At 30.5% G+C, this 21,951-nt stretch overlaps 1 protein-coding gene and 1 pseudogene across 2 annotated transcripts; one reads left to right on the plus strand and one right to left on the minus strand.

The window, feature by feature from the left end:
* Positions 1-3,581: 3,581 nt before the first annotated feature.
* LOC111006947 (putative cyclic nucleotide-gated ion channel 16) lies at positions 3,582-7,235 on the minus strand (annotated as a pseudogene). Its single transcript, XR_015791943.1, has 6 exons — positions 7,216-7,235; positions 6,674-6,754; positions 6,165-6,327; positions 5,373-5,575; positions 5,019-5,281; positions 3,582-4,541 (listed from the first exon to the last, which is right to left on the minus strand). The product of XR_015791943.1 is annotated as a putative cyclic nucleotide-gated ion channel 16 (transcript).
* Positions 7,236-8,869: 1,634 nt separating this feature from the next.
* LOC111006884 (spermidine synthase 2) lies at positions 8,870-14,766 on the plus strand. Its single transcript, XM_022278980.2, has 9 exons — positions 8,870-9,312; positions 10,476-10,552; positions 11,135-11,257; positions 11,574-11,678; positions 12,012-12,084; positions 12,535-12,606; positions 12,705-12,900; positions 13,650-13,785; positions 14,306-14,766. Exons 1-9 carry the CDS (start codon positions 9,099-9,101, stop codon positions 14,372-14,374), a joined length of 1,065 nt encoding a protein of 354 aa, XP_022134672.1. The 5' UTR covers positions 8,870-9,098; the 3' UTR covers positions 14,375-14,766.
* The last annotated feature ends 7,185 nt before the right edge of the window (positions 14,767-21,951 follow it).

Here is a 21,951-nt window from a genome sequence, read left to right on the forward strand (position 1 = left end):
TATACACAAAAGAAATGAAAGGGTTGTGTTTGTGCCGAGTGGAAAAGGCTGGTGAAAACAGAAGTGCAATTTTGAATCTGATATTTTAAAATGGGACAGAGAAGAAAAAGACGACGCCATTGAAATTGCTTGTTTGTTTCCTCCTCAAGTTGCCATCTGATTTCCACATTATCCGAAATTGTCAGAGTTGGGATTAAAAAAAAAATCGATGAACGGAGAGGAAAATTCTCCAAGTGTCGTAATATCTGAGAAATTGGATCCACTTGGATGACGAAGAACCTCCCTATATTCTTCCAAAGGTGCGGGTTTTCAGCTTTGTTTGAAATCGATGTTCGCAACTCGGCGTTAGATTTCGATCTTGATCCGATTTATTGGGTCTTTTTTCTAATATCATTTTCGTTTCTTGTCTTTTATATTCGTTTTTCTTTTCCTCTTTTTTTAATAAAGAGAAACACAATAATTATTTTTTGTTTGTTGTTCGTTTGATATTCATTTTGGTTCCCTCTTTTTAATAAATAGAAGCACAATAATTATTTTTTATTGAAAAAACATTATCGATAATTGTTCTTTAGAATTATCTTTTTTTAATTAAATATTTTTATGTTTTTACGTTATATTTACTTTTAATATTTGTCAGATATTTTTATTTATATTTTTTACCAGCATAAAAAAAAACAAATAAACTTGAAATTTTGAAAATATTTTAAAAAAATAGAAACAAAACAATAAATAGAAACAATACCATTTGAAAAAAAAAATTAAAAACAAAAAATGAAAATATCAACGAGTTAGCCTCACTTTCTAGTTTTTCAAACTACTGACTTCAACGACCTTAAAATCTTTGAAAAAATAGAGTACATTTTAATTCTGAATTTTCAATTCGGTCAAAATTCTAGAATTTCTTCTCTTAAAAAAAAATTATATATTTTCTTTTTGAATTCTTTTAAAAAAACAAGTGAGCTAGCGGAATTTATCTGATCGTTTTGGTTGTTTGCTTTCGCCCCATGTGAAATTGTCCTTTGAAAAAATAAAATGATAAAGAAAAGTATGAAATTAATTATTGGAAAAAGTGTAAATTCTTGAGATTGTCTCGACCACCAAAGTGGGGTAATAATTCCGATTGTCGTAATCCAACTCTAAATGCTGTCCTTCCATTCAAAATAACTCCAAAATTAACATAACACCAATAACTCCTTATTTTGGTTAATTCTCCTTACCATTCAAAAACCAATGCTTTAACATTTTTATTTTCCAATCAAAAGGTCGTTAGTTCGATTTCCAATCTCCACATGTTGTATTCGAAAAAAATGGTCAAGAGCTTAGATCAATAGCAAATGATATTCATTCATTCTCTTGAGGTCGGAAGTTCGAACCATGTACCTAAATTATTGTACTAAGAAAAATTTGTTATGGTCGATCATATGTAATTTAACTAATAAAGCGATACTCAAATATTTATATTCAATTTTCTCAAACAAGTATATTGGAAAATTAGAAAATTTGTCTTATAGTTATGCTGGCATTTAGTTTTTAACTCTGAATTATCTTTCTAAAAAAACTTTCAATCGGTTCTCTACTTTTTCATTTCCCCACCCGCCGCCTTCTTAACAAAAAGTTTCAATCTCTTTTAAAAATATTCATTGATTATAATTAATGTAATCAATTAAAGAATTAATTGAGAGAAACTTCGATCAAATATTTAAATTTCTTTAATAGAGTTGGTTGGGCGGATTAAATTTGAGGTAACAACACATATAACTAATTTAAATAGGCAATTTCAAAAAAATAGTCAAACAACTCTTAATTTTGAAGAACGGAGATATCTCCTCACTTAATAATCAAACTTGATGAACAAATACAGTGTGTTTTTGTATGTACCTCTAAATTATCAATCAAAGGAGAAATTCAAAGCATATACCTCGCATGACACCACAACAAAATTTTTTGTGACATTATTCTTTGTATTTGTGTTTGAAATTTATTTTGAGAGAAAAAAATAGAAAGAAAATTTGTATTTTAAAAGGATGAAATTTGTTTTTAGAGAAAAACGTATCTGAGTAACTCTTTAAACCAAATTAATATTACATTAAAAAATAGATAAATTGAAAAAGTTTTACTTACGTCACTCTCCCTCCTTAACCAATTGAACCAGTTTTATTTACATCACTCCCTCTCTTTAGCCAATTTCACTTGCTGTCATGTCTCCCTTGTCTTCTGTATATATGTGTACATATATTTTCAAATATATATTTAAAAGTGAGATAATGGTAGAATAAAATATGAAAGATAATGTAGTGAAAAATAATTTTTTTTTTAAATTTAGGAGAAAAAGTAATATTTTATTTTAAATATAGTAACTAAATAGTAAGGATAAAACGGTCAAAATCTAACCAATGAAATAGTTGAAAAAATACAGATGGATATTTTTAATAACAAAAAAATTATTTGGGCATTTTTAAAAGGGTGAGAAATACGAATCCTTAGTATAAATTCTCTTTCTTTCATAAATTCCATCCTTAGTTCTTTAATTTGTGGGCTTGTTTGAGAAAAGTCCAAATTTACCATCTTTTTTTGGAGCAGCCCAAATTTGCCATTGAGAGGGAATATTAACAAATTTGTCAATATTACCTCAAAAAAAGGAAAAAAAACAAATTTGTCAATAATTGTTAAATACTTTAGATATGTATTATATTTCATTACTTTATTCACATTTTTCTGTCCTATTTGCCACTAATTTTATTTTAAAATGGTTTCAATTTTTAGATTATTTCCTTATTGGATTTTGTTACCGTTACAAATTTTTATTTTAAATTTTACTATTTTCTCTCTCGCGTGTGCCAGTCCAGATCCTTTTCATAGGGAGAGAGAGACTATACTTTTCTAACTTTGGAAATAAAGGAAAGAGAGATTTAGTTTTGACTTAAAAAATATTTTTTATTTTTATTTTCAATAAATCTTGACATATTCTTTGAAAGGGTTTTATGTTTAAATTTAATTATTATTTTGGTACCTATATTGTTAACTTACTTTTAAAATGTTGAGTATTTTTACCGTTGGTTTATTTTAGTCATTTACTTTTAAAATGATAATTTTGATTCCTATACCTTTAAAAAAAAATACTAATTTATTCTCTATTTTTAAAATTTAACACAAATTTTATATACAAAGGAAATCCAAATTTATTGTACATTTAAGAAATTTAGTAAGTTAAGTGTCAAATTAAAATTTTTATGAAAAAATTGAAATAAAAATAAAAACAAAAAGGATCGCGTGGTCTATTTTAAAAAATAAAAGGACTAAAATAGACTTTCCATAGTAGAAGACCAAAATAAAGTTATAAGTTCAAGCAAAATTACATTCAATATCTCTTTTTCTTCTTCTTCTTTTTTTTAATATAAATACATTCAATATCTTTTATTTGTAAATCAATGGATGATTTATTTCAACAAAAATATATAATTGGTCCACGTCACTCCCATCCACAGGAATTCTTTTTTTTTTTTTTTTTTGAATACCCATCCACAGGAATTCTAACTCAAATATTAAACCCAAAAAAAGTATATAAAAAGAAACAACCTCGCTTTGTAACTTTTAATATCAGGAAAATATGGTACAGCACAGATTTACAATTTGAACAGATTTGAACAGACTTTTCTAAGTATCTATCAATATATTATCATGTTGTGTAATTACACTTACATTATTAGAATTAATGGTGGAGATTATGTTAAAAAACAAACAATTCTTTTTGTCTCATCTCCTGGTTTTGTGAAAAACAAGGAAGAAAATGGCTTACTTGTAACTCCCCCAACTATCCTCGATGGAAAGCAGAGAAATCTGGTTCATCTGGCTTCAATAACTTGGGCATTTTAAAGCTGGTGGCATCAGAGTCAAGCCCAGACAACTTCTGGACAATCCCTTTTCTGGTATTTGCTGCAAACTTTGAAGCCAACATTGTGACTCCAAGATGTTGGGCCTTGCTCCCACTCCCATTTTTGAAGCCAACATTGTGACTCAACTCATTATGAGTGTTATTGGAATTGGGGACTGAAACTGAATAGAGGAATTCGTTGTCCTAGCAGAAACTGAATAAGAAGACAGATACTTTGCAAAAGGACTTGCACGGCAAACAAGCACAAGAGAGAGATGTCTCTCAATTCGACGTCGAAGGTCCTAAGGTAGAGAGCGCAAGATCGATTTTTCGTCGACACCTCGAGTCGCAATCCATTTATATCGAACTAACAGGTAACTGTCGATGCCTCGTACATTCCTCTGTGTCTCATCAATGCACACTTCACTCTTCAAGTCTAGCTGATACAGATACAGATTGCAGATAACTCTTAAAGAACACAAATAAAGATGGTTACATTTTCATACCTCATCCACCACCACCCTTTTCTTTGTACTAAAAAGAAAAAACCTCTATGCAATTTTCATTTTCAGATGTCATACCTGCACTTGGTCAATGAGTGAGAAGAGAACCAACCCCGCTGAGCAAATCAAAAAGCTAAATAAAACTTCACCAATGTAAGTGCTTGTCGCTAAATTTTGTCCATATGCATTGCAGAAAAAGAAAATTAAAAAAAAAATCAGGAATAAAAAGTTCATATGTAGATGACTAATTTATGCATTCTTCTAAGTTAATGAAACTAATGTTTAGACAGAGACAAAGACCTATGCAGTATCAATTTAAGCATACATCAGTCTGAATAATATGGGTTTGTCACTTGTAAATTGTCAACAACACTCCGTTCAATTTGCACACAACTCAACTGACAACATTTAGGTGACAAGAAAAAATACCAAGTAGGTGATGACCATAGTTTGATGAACTTTCCTCTTATAGCTCTAACTTTTTCACTGATCCTAATGACCACCAGACTATTTCATGGTGGTTCTTCAGTAAACCTCATTGAACATCGATACAATTGAATGAATTAGTTTCAGTTTACAGATTAGGAAGGCAGAAAGAAAGATTTGCATGATGGAACACGTTAGAGGCAAACCAAAAAACGTACCTCGAACTCTTCAAACCCCACCAAAGGCAGTAGAAGTACTTGTCGAAAAATTTGGAATAAGCAACTTCATCAGTAAACGCATGAGCAAACAGGCGAGACACAAATACTTGTCATCATTTAGCGGGGCTGCTCCAAACTATCACAGTTGAGAAAAAGAGGTTGCAAGAAGGGGAACGAGTGGCATTCATCTCCTTTCTGCAGTCGATCTTCCAACACTCATCCTGGCGCTGAATTGATGCCACATACCATGCAGCTCCTATAACCTGCACTGACAAAATGAAACCATAGTAAGAAGTGAACTACAGAGGAGTGAAAAAGATTGAGAGAGTTTAGTTTTGGTGAAAGGGGAAGTACATGGCTAGCAAGCAAATAGAGGAGGAGATTATAAGCAGCACTAGCCCAAGCAGTTTTGACAATTGCTCCAGTGGACTTATTGATGAGGAAATATAACAAATAGGCGGGGGGGCATACTGAATTAGCACAATCAGAGCAAGAGTGTGGTTGTTACGACCTGCTGTTGGGTTTTTTAGTGCTGGAATTACGAACCAAATCACAATCTGCGGTAGTAAACATCATATTATATACATTTACATGTTTAGTTTTGAATTTACAACTTCATTGAGGGATAAGACAAGCATATGAACGAGGAAACTCTAAGCTCAACCGTGAGTGCGAGTTTCAGTATATCTGTACATGCCTATCACAAAGCTTCAGGCTAAACATCCGCAAATTTTGTTTTAATTTTGTAAACTCAAGTTACATTTTCGTACGCTCTAATGTAAAAATCTCCTAAAACTCTCTAATTTCCATAGTCTTACACAAAATCAGATGGGTCGATGCCCACAAATTTCGAAAGATTCAGCTCTAATGTTGTATTTCTCTAAAATCCCATCAGTTTTGTATTAGGTTATTAAAGCTTAAAGGAGTCTAAAGTCTAATTGGACGAATTGAAATTTTGGAGAAAAATCAATATTCCCATTCCTTTTTCCTATCAACCAAGCTTTATAACTTTGAATGTATATGATCAATTCTGTCCCGTCCCTGGCCCCGCCGACCTAATTACGCCTAATTTCCGGAAGACAAAGGTAAGAAGCCGGAAACATTAGCCAAACCCTGAAACCCTAATTCGAAGAATTCAAAATTCACCTGCGGCATGGGAAGCGCAACGGCATGGTCGATGACAGAATCCTTCTTGAGGTATCGCATAGCAATGGCCCTGGGGTCCATGACGAGCTCACGGAGACAGAATTCAAGGTTTCTGGTAGAATGGCAGCGAAATCCGGCGAGCCACAGCAAGTTTCGCGCACGACTTTATTTTTTCCCCCCTTCAGTTCCTCTCTCTGCGCTGCCCCAGTTCCGAAATCGCCATAAACATTGCGCGCCAAAATTAACTAACTTTTCATATTGAAATTCAATTCTTCCAAATATTCGGTAAAGAGTAGAATTGCAAAAATAGTACAATAAAAATATGATATTATTTTAAGATCTATAAAAATAATAATTTAAAATTTTACCTATGGAAATTCGAATATATCATTCTAGATAATTACTTTTTTCAACTTTGAACATGGCCGCTTTGCTTTTGATTTCACCCAAAATGTCTCGTAGTTAATTGTACGAAACCGAATCACACCGACTCCATAGTTTTGACTTACCTTTGAGAGGTGACCCCTTCCCTATTTATAGTCGAATAGCCCCCTAGGGTTCCACAGTCGGCTAACCCTAGATTTGGGATCCTGTAGGCCAGTAGGCAAGAGGTGGATTAACCCTAGGTTCTGGATAACCATTGGAGGGCAAAGGATGGGGTTCGGTACCGAGCAGGGGTCGGGACCGAGTCCTGCTCGGTTCGACCCACCACTCGTGGGTCGGCCCACTTGGTTTGTCTATATTGTAATCTTTAACCCATAATAATACCCATCGTCAATCTCTTTCCAAGCCAATGTAAGACTTTGTTTGCATTCACTTACAAACCCAACATTTAGTACAATAAATTGGGGTAGGGAGGTTTGAACTTCCAACTCAAGAGAAGAAATGTGTTATAATTGAGTCGTTATTGGCATTGTTTATGAAATTTGAACGTTAATTTTAATTTTGTAGCATAAAAAATTACTGAAATAATGAAAGTACGAAAGGGCTCTAGAGAAAAATGAAGGGTTAATACTATTAGATAAGAGATTAAGTTAACTTTTGGACCTACCTGTCCCCAAAATTGTACATTTTATGGTAACTTGGATTTCCATGATCAATAAAGATCCTTTACATATAAATATATTTTTATCTCTTAATGGATATTCCTAGCTTTTCGGTGATTTTAGTAGCAATTAAAAAAACAATTGCACATAAAATATAAATAGATAAGTATTTTGTAGATTAATTGATATGACATTTATTTCATATCAAAATTTTGAATCCGCGTTAGACGAAGGTTCAAACTTACGAATTTTTAATTTAATAATCTTTTTTATTGCTATTATAAATTTTTTCCTCTTATTCTAAAAAGTGTGATATGAAAGTATAAAACGATTTATTTGTTATATTTTTTTTGTTTTGGTTTCATTCTATACTTTTAAAACATCTAATTTTGATCTCTGTTTTTAAAGTGTTATCATTTTGGTTCTTTCATTTTCTCTTTTATCGATTATAATTTTAGCACGACACACTATACTTAATACATTTTTCAATATATAGTCAATAAATTTGAACCAAAAGAACTTTTCGTTGCCCATTGAATTTGTGTTAAAATTTTACAAACACACTAAAGTGGTCATTTTTAAAAGTACAAGAACTCAAAACTGACGTTTTGAAAGTAGAAAGACTAACACTAACAAAATTGAAAAGTACTTAAACTAAAAGATCGATTAAAACAAAACACGTACGCGTGCAATATAAAATGCGAAGAGTAATGATTTAAAATGATAAGACTTTTGAAGAATGAGCGGAGTATATTTATATATTGTAAGATACGAAATTGAATCAGAAGACGTAACAATCCTAGAGATATGTATACAAGGACATGACAAATTAAAGAGCATTTTGGGTTAGTGATCATCCCATTTGGGCAAGATTACAAATCTACCCACTTCAAATAAATCCCCACTTTCAAAAAACACAATCATCATCACAATATCTGAATCATATACAATATATGAATTCTATATTTTTCTATATTTTGTTCTTTCAACTCTACCTAAAATAATATTGTCCTCAACAAAAAATTTTCCATCATAGATATCTATATTTTGTTCTACCCTACTTCAAATTAGTATCATTAATTGATGTGCGATGTTGATAATTTGAATCCAAGTAGAGTAAAAAATTAAGGAAATAAATCAAAGTGCTGCGTCATGACTATCATAGGTTTTATTCGACTATAAATCAAGATGATGTCCAATCTAGAAATAGTTAAAAAGAGATTTCTTTTTCTCTATATTTTCTCCTCTAAACTCAAGTATCGTGACCCTCATAATATTGCTCTCTCACACAATTAAATTTCTATCTCTCGAATTTTAGTATGAAACTACTACTTGAACTTAAATCAAGCATATTTGACGATTAAGTTTCACCAATCTGAAGTACACGAGACTTTTGTCGCAAGCTATCATATAATATACACAAATATATATTACAATGATCAAAGCATCCATCATCATGTTTCGTTCAAAATTCAAGCAGCAATAATAGATCAGCACCATCATAAATTGACTCATTGTATAAAGTAGCCAAGGTAAATAAAAAATATTTAAAGGGAATGAGTTTAAATTACAAAATAGACACTTACCTCGAACTTAATTTTCTATGTGTATCTCCTTGGGCACTTGTCTCGCAAGCTTGGCAGGATTAACAACTTAAAATGTCAGCCATTGGCATCACAATGATGAATAAAGGAATAATAACACAAACTTTTCCAAGTCAGAGAATCAACTCAATTCTATTATCAAAGCATGTGGAACAAGATTTGGTCAAGCACACTTTTTTTTTTTTCTTGCCCACCATATTTTTTTTCTTCCTATATAAACCCCGAAAGGCCAGCCCATCAAAAAGCCAAAAAAGATTCCTCAGCTCAGAGCTGGAGAAACAGCCATGGATGCAAATGGGGTTGTTTCTTTTGCAGAGAATTTGGTGTTCAAGTGGCAGAAGGAGGAAGCCTTCAACAATGGCGGCTCTGCAGATCGCAATGGTTCATTGGGTTTGAGCTCTGATTTTGCACAAGATGAAGATCACACCATTAATGGTGATAGTCTTGATCATCCCAGAATTCCTGGTTGGTTTTCCGAGCACTGCCCACAATGGCCAGGTGGGTTATTACAGACCCGTTTGGTAACGGTCTCTTTCTCTAGTTTTTAATTTACTAAAAAAAATCTGTATTTCTAGGTTTCTTGTTTCCTTCTTTTTTAGAAACATTGAATATAAATTTTCAAAATAACACAAACAAATTTCTAGTTTCTTATTTTCAAATAAAAATATTATTTTATCATTTTTAGTTCCATGGGTGTTGGAGGATCATTCAATTCTTTTTCTTAATTATTAAAAAAGGTAACATAATAAGAAATGAAAACGTTGTCAAAACAGACACTTTTAAGTTACTTTATATACAAATTTTCTAGCTATAATTTCTTAAAATTTTCTTTAACAAATTGGAAGGTCTTTTTAAATTTTCTTCTTTAAGAAGTAAGTAATGTGTTGATTATTTAGTTGTAGGTCTCCTTAACCTGCAAAAATGACATAGAATAATATAGTGTTTGATCAAAACAATGAACGCTATGAATTATAATCAGTGTGTCACATTGATTAGTTTTTTTTTTTTCTTTTTCTCTTTCCTTTTTCTTTGAAGAAAGTTGTTTGCCATGTGAGTCTGGTGCAATCTAATTCCCAAAAAACCCTCTAGTTAACTTTTTTCTTTTTTCGCAATCTGATCATAGCACCAAGTTAAAACACATATTTGTTAAGTTCCAATCTTCACTTCCACATTATTACAAATTATTTTTTTTAGTATGTGACGTTAATATAAAGTAGTAAAAGAAACTTCATGATGACTACGTACCTTACGAATTAGTAATTTCTATGTGTTTTCCGATGTTAAATGTTGTAGGGTTAGACGGTTGTTCCGTGAGATTAGTCGAAGTACGTGTAAGCTAGCTCGAACACTCACAGATATAAAAAAATAATAATAATAAAAGTAGTAATGAAAGAAAGCAAAGCAATGAGCTTTTAGGTAAGAAAATTGAAACCTATTGTTGACAGCATGCATTGTAATCTAATAATATCATTAGGTACAATCTAAAAGCACAAAATTTTATAAGAGACATGTTTGAAAAGGTTGCCTCCCAACATTGATCATCCTTATTAGATCTTCTGTTTCAGACATCAAAGAAAGAAAGAAAAAAAAGAGAGAGAGAGAGAGAGAAACATTTTGATGATGAATATGTACTAATTAAAATGAACTCCACAATTCTACAGGTCAAGCACACTTCTTAAAGGTAGACAAAGTTCTGTTTCAAGGAAAGTCTGATTATCAATCCATGTTGGTTTTTCAGGTAACATATGATAAAATTTACCACAATGTCCTTTTAATCACAAAAGTCGTATGGTATCGATAAACATGTTGGTAAAGCATGAGCCAAAATGGGAAAATTGGATCAATCCAGCTTATATGGTTTTTATACTTTCAAAATATCTATTTTAGTCCCTATACTTTCGAAATGTATGTACGTTTTAGTTATTGTACTTTTATAGAGTCGTGTTTTATCTCATTTCTTTTAGTCACAATTTTAACATAACATTTACTAAATTTATTGAAATTTAAAGAGTTTCTGTAACATTTGTGTTAAAATTTTATAAATAGGAACCGAAATGAATCTATATGGACCAAATAAGACAATTCGAAAATACAAAGACTAAAATAAACATTTTGATAAACCATGAATCGTAAGAGAATGATCTCATTAATTCAAGTCGGGAAACTACTGACTTTTTAAGATCTGATTTCAAATCACCCAAAGAAAGGGAAAAGAAAAAGAAAAAAGGGCAATTAATTAGGTGATGCTTAATCCTAATTATAAATTAAATTTGTTGTTCAGTTTATATACTTTTAATTTGAATTAATTAAATAAATGCAGTCATCAGCATATGGAAAGGTATTTGTGTTGGATGGAGCACTCCAACTCACAGAGAAAGATGAATGTGCTTACCAAGAAATGATTACCCACCTTCCTCTTTGCTCTATTCCAAACCCCAAAAAGGTAATTTCACTCTCTAATTAAAATGTATTTTTAAGGAGGCAATTAATCAAACATACCATAAAATCATGAGGTGCTAACTGATAATCTGATCATCTCCATAAAGTTTTATTTCTTTCTTTTTTTAAAAAATATTTTAGCATATGGTTTCATATACATCATGTTATCTTATAATTGAGTTAAATGTACCAAACTTTGGATCAGTTTTCCAATTCCAAATCATGATTACTTGACCACTTTAATTTCTTATCTGACAGGAACAGCCATATATATCCATTTTAATTTCTTGTGTTTTTCTTATTTATTTTTATTTCTTCAGGTTTTGGTGATTGGGGGAGGAGATGGTGGCATCCTAAGGGAAATTTCTAGGCATTCTTCCATTCAGCAAATTGATATTTGTGAAATTGACACCATGCTTATTGATGTTAGTTCACATCACAATAATTTATGCCCTAATTATTTTTCTTCTCTTGAATTTAACTCGAATTTCTAATTAACTTCTGATTTTTAGTCGATGATATATGTCTTAAAAATCAATTGAACTATGTTCGAATTAACAAGATTGTCAAGAAAAACGCCATTTATTATTATATAAAGATAGTTAAACAAAACCCCATATCTAAAATCAACTTAAGAAAGAGATTTAGCAGCTACCCAATAGAGTATTAAGGGAAAACAAAGAAAAAAGGGCTACCCATGAAGGTAAATACCATTAATTTATGTAAAGTTTGTAACTTTTCTGTGACTTTCTTTTCAGGTGTACAAGAAGTTTTTTCCAGAAATTGCAGTTGGGTATAAAGATTCTAGAGTGAATCTTCATATAACAGATGGTTGGTTTGTCTTCCACCTCTTTTTTTTTTTTTTAACCCATAGGGTATTAAATTTATGTCGAGATTTCCATCGATATTTCCACATGTCCATAGATTCGATATCGATATAAAGGGTTGATCAATCTTATACTTTGATCCATCAACCTTTGAAAAGATAACGTCTTTACTATATTATTTTACCACCTAATATTTGTTTACCCAATACTTATCTTCATACCTATATATATGTACTTCGAATATATATCAGTATTCACGTTAACATGTTACTCCACTTGTTAAAAATCGCGTCGTCAATTTGTCAAGAAAAAAAAGGTAATAGAACAAAATAATTATCTAGAAGGGAAACAATTTTGGTTCCAGGGTTTAAATTTACTTTTTATGAGTTGTTTTCCAAGATTATTGACTCGACATTTCTATAAAATTGAGATATATATTTGGGTTTCTCGACAGGAGCTGCGTTTTTGAGTTGTGTTCCAGCAGGAACCTATGACGCAATCATAGTGGATGCATTTGATCCAATAAGTACATTCAGATCACAATTGAAATTTTTGGTTTTGTGTATATATATATATGTGTGTGTCTGTTTTTGATTTGTTTGGATGTGTTGTTGATTATGATAGAGCCAGATGATGAGATTGTGAGAAGCAGGTTGTTTGAGATGGTGGCCAAAGCACTTCGGGGTGGAGGAGTGCTTTGCATTCAAGCAGAAAGCATTTGGTTTCGTTCTCTTGACATTGAAAATTTGATCTCAAAATGCCACCAAGTCTTTAAAGGCTCAGTTCAATACGCTTGGACCATTGTTCCTGCTTATCCCAGGCATGAAATAATCTTCTTTGTCTAATAAATCTCTCCATAAAAAAAAAGGTTATGATCTAATTAGTCTAAACTCTATATATTTTTTTCGTTTTGTATGTCCTTTTTGGTACAACAAATTGGGATATGAGAATTTAAACTTCCGACCTCAAAAGAAGAAGTAGGTGTCAATTACTATTGAACTGTTTATATAATACTTATGTTTGACTTTCATCTAGTATGATTAATAAGTCAAAGACTCGTTAGACCAAAAATTCAAAGTTGAGGATCTAAATTCATGTATCAATTAGATTTACAAAATTCAAAGTTTACTTTGACCTAATAATCTGACTTTTTTTTTTAAGTTTAGAGATCTATTTGGCCCAACTCTAAAAATTCCGAGGATAAACCTTTTAACGAGATTCAAATATGACTTGAAAGATTAGATTTATAACCCATCTAAACTTTTAAGTTGAATGCACGGTAATTATATAATATGGTATCAAATTAGAAGATACTAGCTACATGTGTTTAACTTTAAACCATGTAACGTTATTTTCTCTCCGAAGATATTGATTCTTAGTTATTATTACTAATTTTCAAGCTCATATGTGAATAAAAAAATTAATTAAATTTAGTATGAAACAGAAGTGTTGACTTGTGAAAGTGGGTAGGGTTGACTAGCTTTTGAAGGTCAAAGGGAGGTTTTGTGTTTTCGAGGAAAACAAGAAAAGGAACTAATAAATTAATATAGTGTGTGTCTTTTTTGGCAGTGGGGTGATTGGTTTTTTGCTTTGTTCAACACAAGGAGCTGAAGAAGTAGTGGACTTCAAGAATCCAATCAATCCAATTGACCCAAATCAAAGTTTTGGAGTTGCAACAAAACCCTTGAAGTTTTACAACTCAGAGGCAAGCAACAACATTTCTCTTTCTATATTTTACTCTCATTATAATTAATTAAAGATGGCAAAAAGATGAAGTTCTGAGAAGTAAGTGTTTGAAAATATAATATACAATAATAGATGAATTAGTAGTGTAAGTTCTTCAAACATGAACGTATTTGATGTTCTTTCCTGTAGGTTAAAAGTAGATAAAATAAAGTAACAACAATTGAGGAACAAAGAGATATGAATAGAAAAACTTAACATTAGAGGATTTATACCGGTTCACTCCAATCTTGAGACTACGTCTAATCTTCAGCAAAAACAGGTCCTACCATGTTTAAGAAGATTACAGAAATAGAGATCTCACTCAAGATTATATCATCTGTCATGACTATCTTTCTTCTAACTACTCTAACAATGATTCTCTAGTTAGGACTACACAATTGAAACACTCTTGCTGAATCCATGAGATACACACTTGCCCTTTTCACAACGACTCCGAGTTAAAATTTATAGGTGACTGATTTTTTTTTTTTTTTTGGCAGGTTCACTCAGCAGCATTTTGCCTGCCATCATTTGCAAAGAAAGGGAAGGGGTATTTGAGAAAGAGCTGAGATTTGGTAGGAAATTGGCAAATTAAACTTAAAAAGTGGAATTAGGAGATCAGGGGATATGGAAACAATATTATTTGGATCAATATATTTGGAGATTTGTCCAGCATCAAATCTTTTTACTATGTGGTTTCCCATATTGTGTTACTAGCTAATATAAATGTCCTTTTGGGTTTGCCTTGAAGATCTTCAAAATCTTCAAAGGGTTTGCATTTTTCCCTGGCTTATTTTAGCTTCTCTCTGTCTCCCAAAGTTTGTTTCTAAGATCCGAATTTAATACTTCAACGTAAGTGGCATCTCAAGGTCTCAAACACTTACCACTGCATCATCCCTTGAAAAGACGATTTAGTGAGATTCTTATATATTAATGATATACTTTTATTTTTATAGTTCTCTATCATGGGGTCTAAAATACTTAAAATGATTGAATGTAAACTCAAGAAGGAGACAAATAAAACTCAAAGATCAATCCTTCGTTATGTTGAACAACGTAACATAAGATCCTTTTTCTTATCCCATCATTCTCATTACTCAGTTAGATACCTTAGACCATGGTGCACAACGCAGAGCTAGTGGACGATACCACTTAATGGACACCCATGCCCCTACATCGACAATGTAACGTAAGACATTTTTTCTTATCCCTTCATTCTCATTACTCAATTGATACCTTAGGTCATGGTGCACAGTGCAAAGCTAGTTGTCGATACCATTTAATGGACACTCGTGCCCGTACATCGAGCATGGGAGAGAGAGTGCGTTGTCGAGTTGAATTTGATGCGAGCTTGCTAATTCGACCATGATTACACGTAGTTGTTTCATCGCTAAAAGTCACAAAACGTCGTTAATACATGTTGGGGAGGGGATTTGAACTTACAACCTCTTGATTGGAGGTATATGTTAATTACCCTACTCACTTTGGCCTAAATAGTTTATTCATGTTTAAGAAGGTATCGAGGTCCTGTATTCGAATTCATGTATTATCATTGTCTCGCACAAGTGAAGGGAGTGTTAGATATCAAATATAAACGATTAAATTTAATATAAATGGTAGGTACCCTCCATTTGCTGGCCTAGAAAACTAAAATTCTATTTTGGTTTGAATTTGGTTCATTCTAGTTCATGTACTCTAAAAAATTTTTCATTTTAGTCTTTTACTTTTAAAGTGTATGTTTTAGTTTTTGTATTTATAAGAAGTGACCAATTAGGAACCTATTTACAAAATTTTAAGACAAGTTTTATTCACGTATGAAATCCTTTAATATAAATTTATGATTATATTTCAAGAAATATATTGAGTGAAATATCATTTTAAATTAGGATCAAAAGAATGAGATAAAAATAAAAATAAATCGACTAAAATAGTTACTTTTTAAAAGTATAACGATTAAAATAGATATTTCAAATGTATATTGGGCCAACTACTAAGACTAAAATGAACCAAAGATAATAATACTTAGACCATAATATTAATATACTTAATCTTAAAAGGAGATATTAAAAGTAAAATCATTGTTTGTTCAAAAAAAATAAAAATAATAAAATCATTGTTCAATCAGATTTAAAACGAGTCAGCGACTTGTCGTTCAGCTTCAACGAGCCTACGACGAATCGGAAGGTAGGTTGGGTTAGTCCAAGATCGGCCCAACTTTTATGGCCCACAATCTTCTCGGGCCAAGCTAAGCCCATCACCCGTTTCAAACTTCTTTATTACTGCCCTTCTATTGAATTGTGAAATAATTTTTTAAAAAAAAAGGAAAAAGAAAAAAAATCCCTATGTACTTTGATAGTTTTAATTTGAATTTTGGCCCGCATTTTATCTTTCAAATGTAAACTTATCATTTTAAATTTTATAAAATTAAAATAAAATAAACTATAATAAAAACAAAACAAAACAAAATAAAAAATCACACGACATGCTATCTTTGTAAAAATATAATGCTACTGTTTTATTATTATATAATTAAATAATCTTTTTAGAAGTATAAAAATTAAATTTTTTGACAAAAGTTTTATAGAAAAAACTAGCGTAATGGATAAATTTAATCTCAAATAGAATATTAGGAAGAAATACAAAATGGTTTTGATCAACAAGGGGAAGGAGTCGCCAAACATTGCACGTAAAGAATTTTATAAAAGTAAAACTCATGTTTTTGCCTTCAGTCAACAATTTTATGTCACAGTCACCAACTACTATATTATAAATTTATACATTTTTTTCCCTAAACTTAAATATTTCTTTTTTTAAGTTTGTCAATTTTAAAATATATTTGTTTAACTCTATATCATACTTTATATTTTTGCCACTATGACTAAATTACAATTTTCGTCTCTAAATTTTCTATTGAGTTTCTTAATTCTTTTAAAAAAGAACTATAATTGATTCATAATTGTTTAGAATTTGTCTATCTACCTTGGTATTTTAAAAATTTTATAATAGATTTGTGGACTTTTAATTTTGCGTCGGATAAGTATCTATTGTTAGTTACTTCCATCAATAGGTACTCCCAACGTGTCGCTGCTTGATCGGCGAAAAGGAGCGCACGCAGATCGGAAGATCCTTGTTGTTTTGGACTGGACAAGTACCCCAATTTATACCGCATTCATCTTTCAGCAAAGTTGATCACATTCTTTGTATTGTTTACTGTGTGTGGAGTCAATAAAAAAAACCTTAAAATTTTAAGTCAGGGTTGGATAACGATTTTGTTTTTTGTTTTTCTAAATTTATGCTTAGAAACATTACTTACATGTATGTGTTCATTTATTTTGTTATATAGTTTTTATAAACATTTTCAAAATCTATGCCAGATTTTGGAAGAAAAAATAGTTTTAAAAAAAGTAGCTTTGTTTTTTAAATTTGACTCATAATTCAAATATATTTTTAAAAAAGGTAAAAAACTTACCAATGAAATTGCACAAAAATAAATATAAAGGCTGACATTATGTTTTTATTGCCACTATCAGCATAGTTTAGCAGTAATGACACCTATTTTTTCTCTTGAGATCGAAGGTTCAATGTTCTCTACTCTCAATATAATTTGTTGTACTAAAAAAAATATTACATTTCTATTTGTCTATCAATTTCTTCATTCAATTAAAATCATCCATAACATCACATCAATATTATTTTAAGAATACTAAAAACTATATAACGAAAATATATCTTAACATAATTTATAAGATAAGACACCAATAATCTTACTTAAAGATGGAAGGTTCAATACTCTACCCACACCATATCCGTTGAACTAAAACAAAAATTTGAAAAGCGTAATTAAAATAACTAGTGTTCTTACAAAAAATGATCGGTAATCACAATAACTTCCCGAGAACACTCGTGGAATTAAACCTGCAAAAATAAATTAGCATTCTGACGGTCTTGTTAGTATCTGTGCTAGGTAATCAATAAGAAAAATGTAATAATCAGTTTTTTTTTTACCCCGCTCTCATTATACCAGTGGTATTTATAGATTGAGTTGTGGAAAACTGACCGTTGAGGAATTTGGCTCCTCATTTGAATTATACGGTTTCCACCCATATATTGCTTGTTGAGTGGGGGAGCGGTTGTACTTAGCTCTGCCATTCCTCAATCTCGTGTCCCTTGGAAATTATCGATTAAACAATTAGATTTAAAAAAATAAATTGGCAAATAAAATATTTCGATACATAAACCTGTGTGATGGTTTCATGCAGTGAATAATTTTTCTTACTTTCAAGATAAATTTTTTCGTTTGTACCTCATAAAAAGAACAGCAGGTTGATGGATCATTACACTGATTATTTAATAAAAGCAAGAACGTTAGAAATTAGGATGAGTAAAGTTATAAATCAACATAAAATGTTAAAAATAAAAATAAGGCAATGAATAATGATGTAAAAAGAAAAAGAATTAATAGGGGAGGAATTTGGATAAGAGCGGAACATTCGATAATCCCATCAAATCAAAAAGTGATGGGCCCCACTTTCTTCCTTTTAATGGATAAGGACCGAAGACCTAATTTCTCTCAAAATTCCATTTTTTTAATTTAAAACCATCCCCTCCCAATCCCATTCAATTCAATTCAATTATACATGTCCTATTAAATTAATTAATTTAAAATTAAAATGCTGTTTTCTTTTGTTTGGTTTCCCCCACGCGCTTTTGAAGCCGGGTCACGCACGATACCAGCACGGCCTCCATATTTCACGTGCTCCGTTGCCTCCCTCTTAAATTCTCAATTAATTACCCTAATTAACTCATTTCCTATCTATAATCCTTCTGATTAACATATATTAATTAAATACAGTGTCCCACCGAGACTACATAATTTTAATCTAGTCGTTATCATTTAAACTTAATTTTAATTTAATCTTTATAGTTTTCTTTTTGAAAAATTAATCTTTATACTAATTTAGTCCACTAGGTAGGTAATTAAAGATAAAATATCGACTCCTTAGAAAAAATGTTGAAATTAAATTCAACTTATAGGTAGTAAATTAAAATTTTTAAATCTATAGAAATGAAGTTTTGTAATTTAACTCAATAAATAATTTTGTATATTTAATTTTCAAGAATTTCATTTTTACTTTATTTTGCACCATAGAAGTATGATTTAAATTATATTTTGGTGGATGAACTTTTAAACTTATTTTTATATAATTATATATTTGAATTTTAAAAGTTCTCATTTTAATAGTTTATAGATTTATGTCATTTTGACGGTCAAACTTTTAAAATATATATTTTTGGTCAACTTTTAATAAAGTATTGTGCATTGTTTACTTATGGGATAATATAAATTCAAACATGTGTATTAGCCATTTATTGTTAAAAAGAAAAAAAAAAGTAACACGCCATTTATAAGTTAGCTGAGGTGGCTATTGAGGAGATGATTATTAAATGTAAAAAATAATAACAATGATTAAAATTGATAAATTAAAAATTTATAGACCAAAAAACGATGAATCAAAAAATTGAGTCACTGAAATAGAATTTAAAACCATTGAATATCTGTTAATTGAATATGAAACAATAGTTAAAAGTAATGGCTAAAAACTCACAAGATGGTGAGCGTGATACGAATACATGTGTTGTACTAAAAAATGATAATAATTAAAAATATTCAGATTTGGTAGGAAAGGATGACGTGGATGATTACGTTACCCCAAAAAGTGGGGTCCACGTGGCTGTCGTTGGTTGCGTGTAAAAGAGCGTACGAGATTAAGAGAGAAGTGCGGGGAAAAGGCATTCAAGATCCCCCTTTAGATTCTATCCTCATCCAATTCTTCATATTTTACACTTTCCATCTCCCTTTTCCCTTTATTTACATTTTTGCCACTCCCTCTCAATACAATATTTATATAATTTTTAAAGCTTTAATTAATAATATTGAGCCCCTAAATAACAGATTTTTGAATTTTAAAAAGTATCAAATAAATCGTTTGAAATTTTAATTTTATGTTTAGTAGGTCATTGACATATCCACGAGTCTTTTAAATTAATAGATATATTAGACATAAAAACCATAAACTTTCAATCTTATATCTAATAGATTTGTGAGTTTTTTAAAATGTCGAACGTGTTAATGACCTATTAGATACAATTTTAAATTTAAAGACCTATTTGATATGCAAAATTGAAAATTAAAAGTTCAGTAACTAAACTTGTAATGTTTGTTTTTTTAGTAGTACAATAATACTGTGGTGACTAAACTTGTAATTTTGAACTAATTGGTTGCAATTTCGTCATATGATTTGAGTTTAGATTTAAATGCCTATGATTTTAAAAAGTTATAGCTTTGTTTCAATAATTTGGTAGAGCTAACCCAAAAATCCACCCTAGTTTACAGCTTTTTTTTCACTAATCTTTAATTTAAACCCTAACATTACTAGCTAGTTAAGACGATAAATTAAATGAAGATACCAACTCATTAGTCAGCATGGGCAACGACATAAAAATCAAATTCAAACTTATAAAGCATAAGAACCAAATTGTTTCACTTTAAAATTTCAAATACTTCAAATTATTATATTAAATTTAATTGAATAATAAAACTAATACATCCTCAAAACTAAATTATAAAACTACATATAAACTTGTCCAACAAATCACACAAAATCCACCTAACAAACTACTCCTAATCAAGCAATATATATAATTGAAATTATCCAAACTCAAAATCACCTAAATCGAGTCACAAAATTAAAGCACATACAAAGAATATCCAACTAAGCCAATCAACAAAATTATATATAAATTCATTAACAAATTTAATTGTGCTAAAAGACAACCTAAAAATTCAGACATTCATGCATGTTTCAAGTCATACATTTGCAAAAATCGAGAATTGTTTGACTTTATTTCCTAACATGTGGAAATGGTGCACCCTTCTTGTTATATGTATTTAATTAGTTAACTTATTTCAAAGAAAATTGCCGTATATAATACTTCAGACTTCGTTAGACTTTCAATCTTCAGGCCGGCAAAATATTTTTAAATTTGTAAATAATTGCTTCAATTTTAATTATCTAAATATACGCATTCTAAAAACTAAAATTTAAATGATGGTTAACTAGAGGATCGATCGACATAAGTATTCTTGTTATTGAAACGAGTAGTTCGATTAGGAACATAGACATATCCCTCTGAAATTAAGATTCTATAAGATGTGACTAGTGAAATTAATCACCTTGAGCCAATCAATGAATAACACATGTCCCTGATATAATTAAAGAGTTCGTGGCCACTATTTATTATCCCTTGTTCAGCTTCATTTTCCACCAGCTCTAGTATACGGGCCAAATTAATATAAAAGGATGATTTGACAGACACTACATCGACGTTAGATTTATTTATTACAAGTACGATATCTAATCTCCTTCATCTTTCTTTAGTATTTTTTAATGTGTAGGTAGCAACACACATGTGAAGAAGGGGTTAGCTAGAGCAGCTTACCAACCACAAATCAACAACAAAAAACAACATTAAGTTTCTAGAGAAACAATAAAGAGAAATTTGAAATTTGTCATAAAAAGTGTTAAAGAAAGGCATCCGCTTGAGGAGACAAGTGAAAGTGAAGAAAGGGATAGTTTGGTAAAATGGAGTGGGATGCGCGTGGTCGAGCGGCCGCGTGCACCGTTTGTCGGCGCACTCCCAACTAAATTAAATTAAAATTAAATATGAAATTGGAGTGGACGCCTCGCCTGGACACAATTAATTGGCCCTCAAGTTACGTTTTTTTTCTTTTTTCCTTTTCCCGCTATTTTTAATTTAATGATTAATTATATTTTCTTTTTAACCAATTTACATGCATATTGTTGTTAAAAAAAAAAAAATTTGGTGTATGAATTTTTAAGACTATGTTTAATACTATCTAATAAATCTCTAAATTTTTTATTTTGTGTTTAATATTTATTTGACAGATCTCTATTGTTTAAAGATTTATTAGATATTTTTTAAAATTTTGAGGACAAATTAAATCCATAATCTTTAAAACGATGGAACTTAAAATTTAACTTAATATGTATATATACACACATATGGATTATATTTATTAATTTAATTGCTCTTCCTTACGCCAATTTATCAAAGTCTAAAAAAT

The sequence above is a fragment of the Momordica charantia genome (genome assembly GCF_013281855.1).
Source record: "Momordica charantia cultivar OHB3-1 chromosome 6 unlocalized genomic scaffold, Mcharantia_2.0 BLBB01000006.1, whole genome shotgun sequence".
Classification (NCBI taxonomy): Eukaryota; Viridiplantae; Streptophyta; class Magnoliopsida; order Cucurbitales; family Cucurbitaceae; genus Momordica; species Momordica charantia.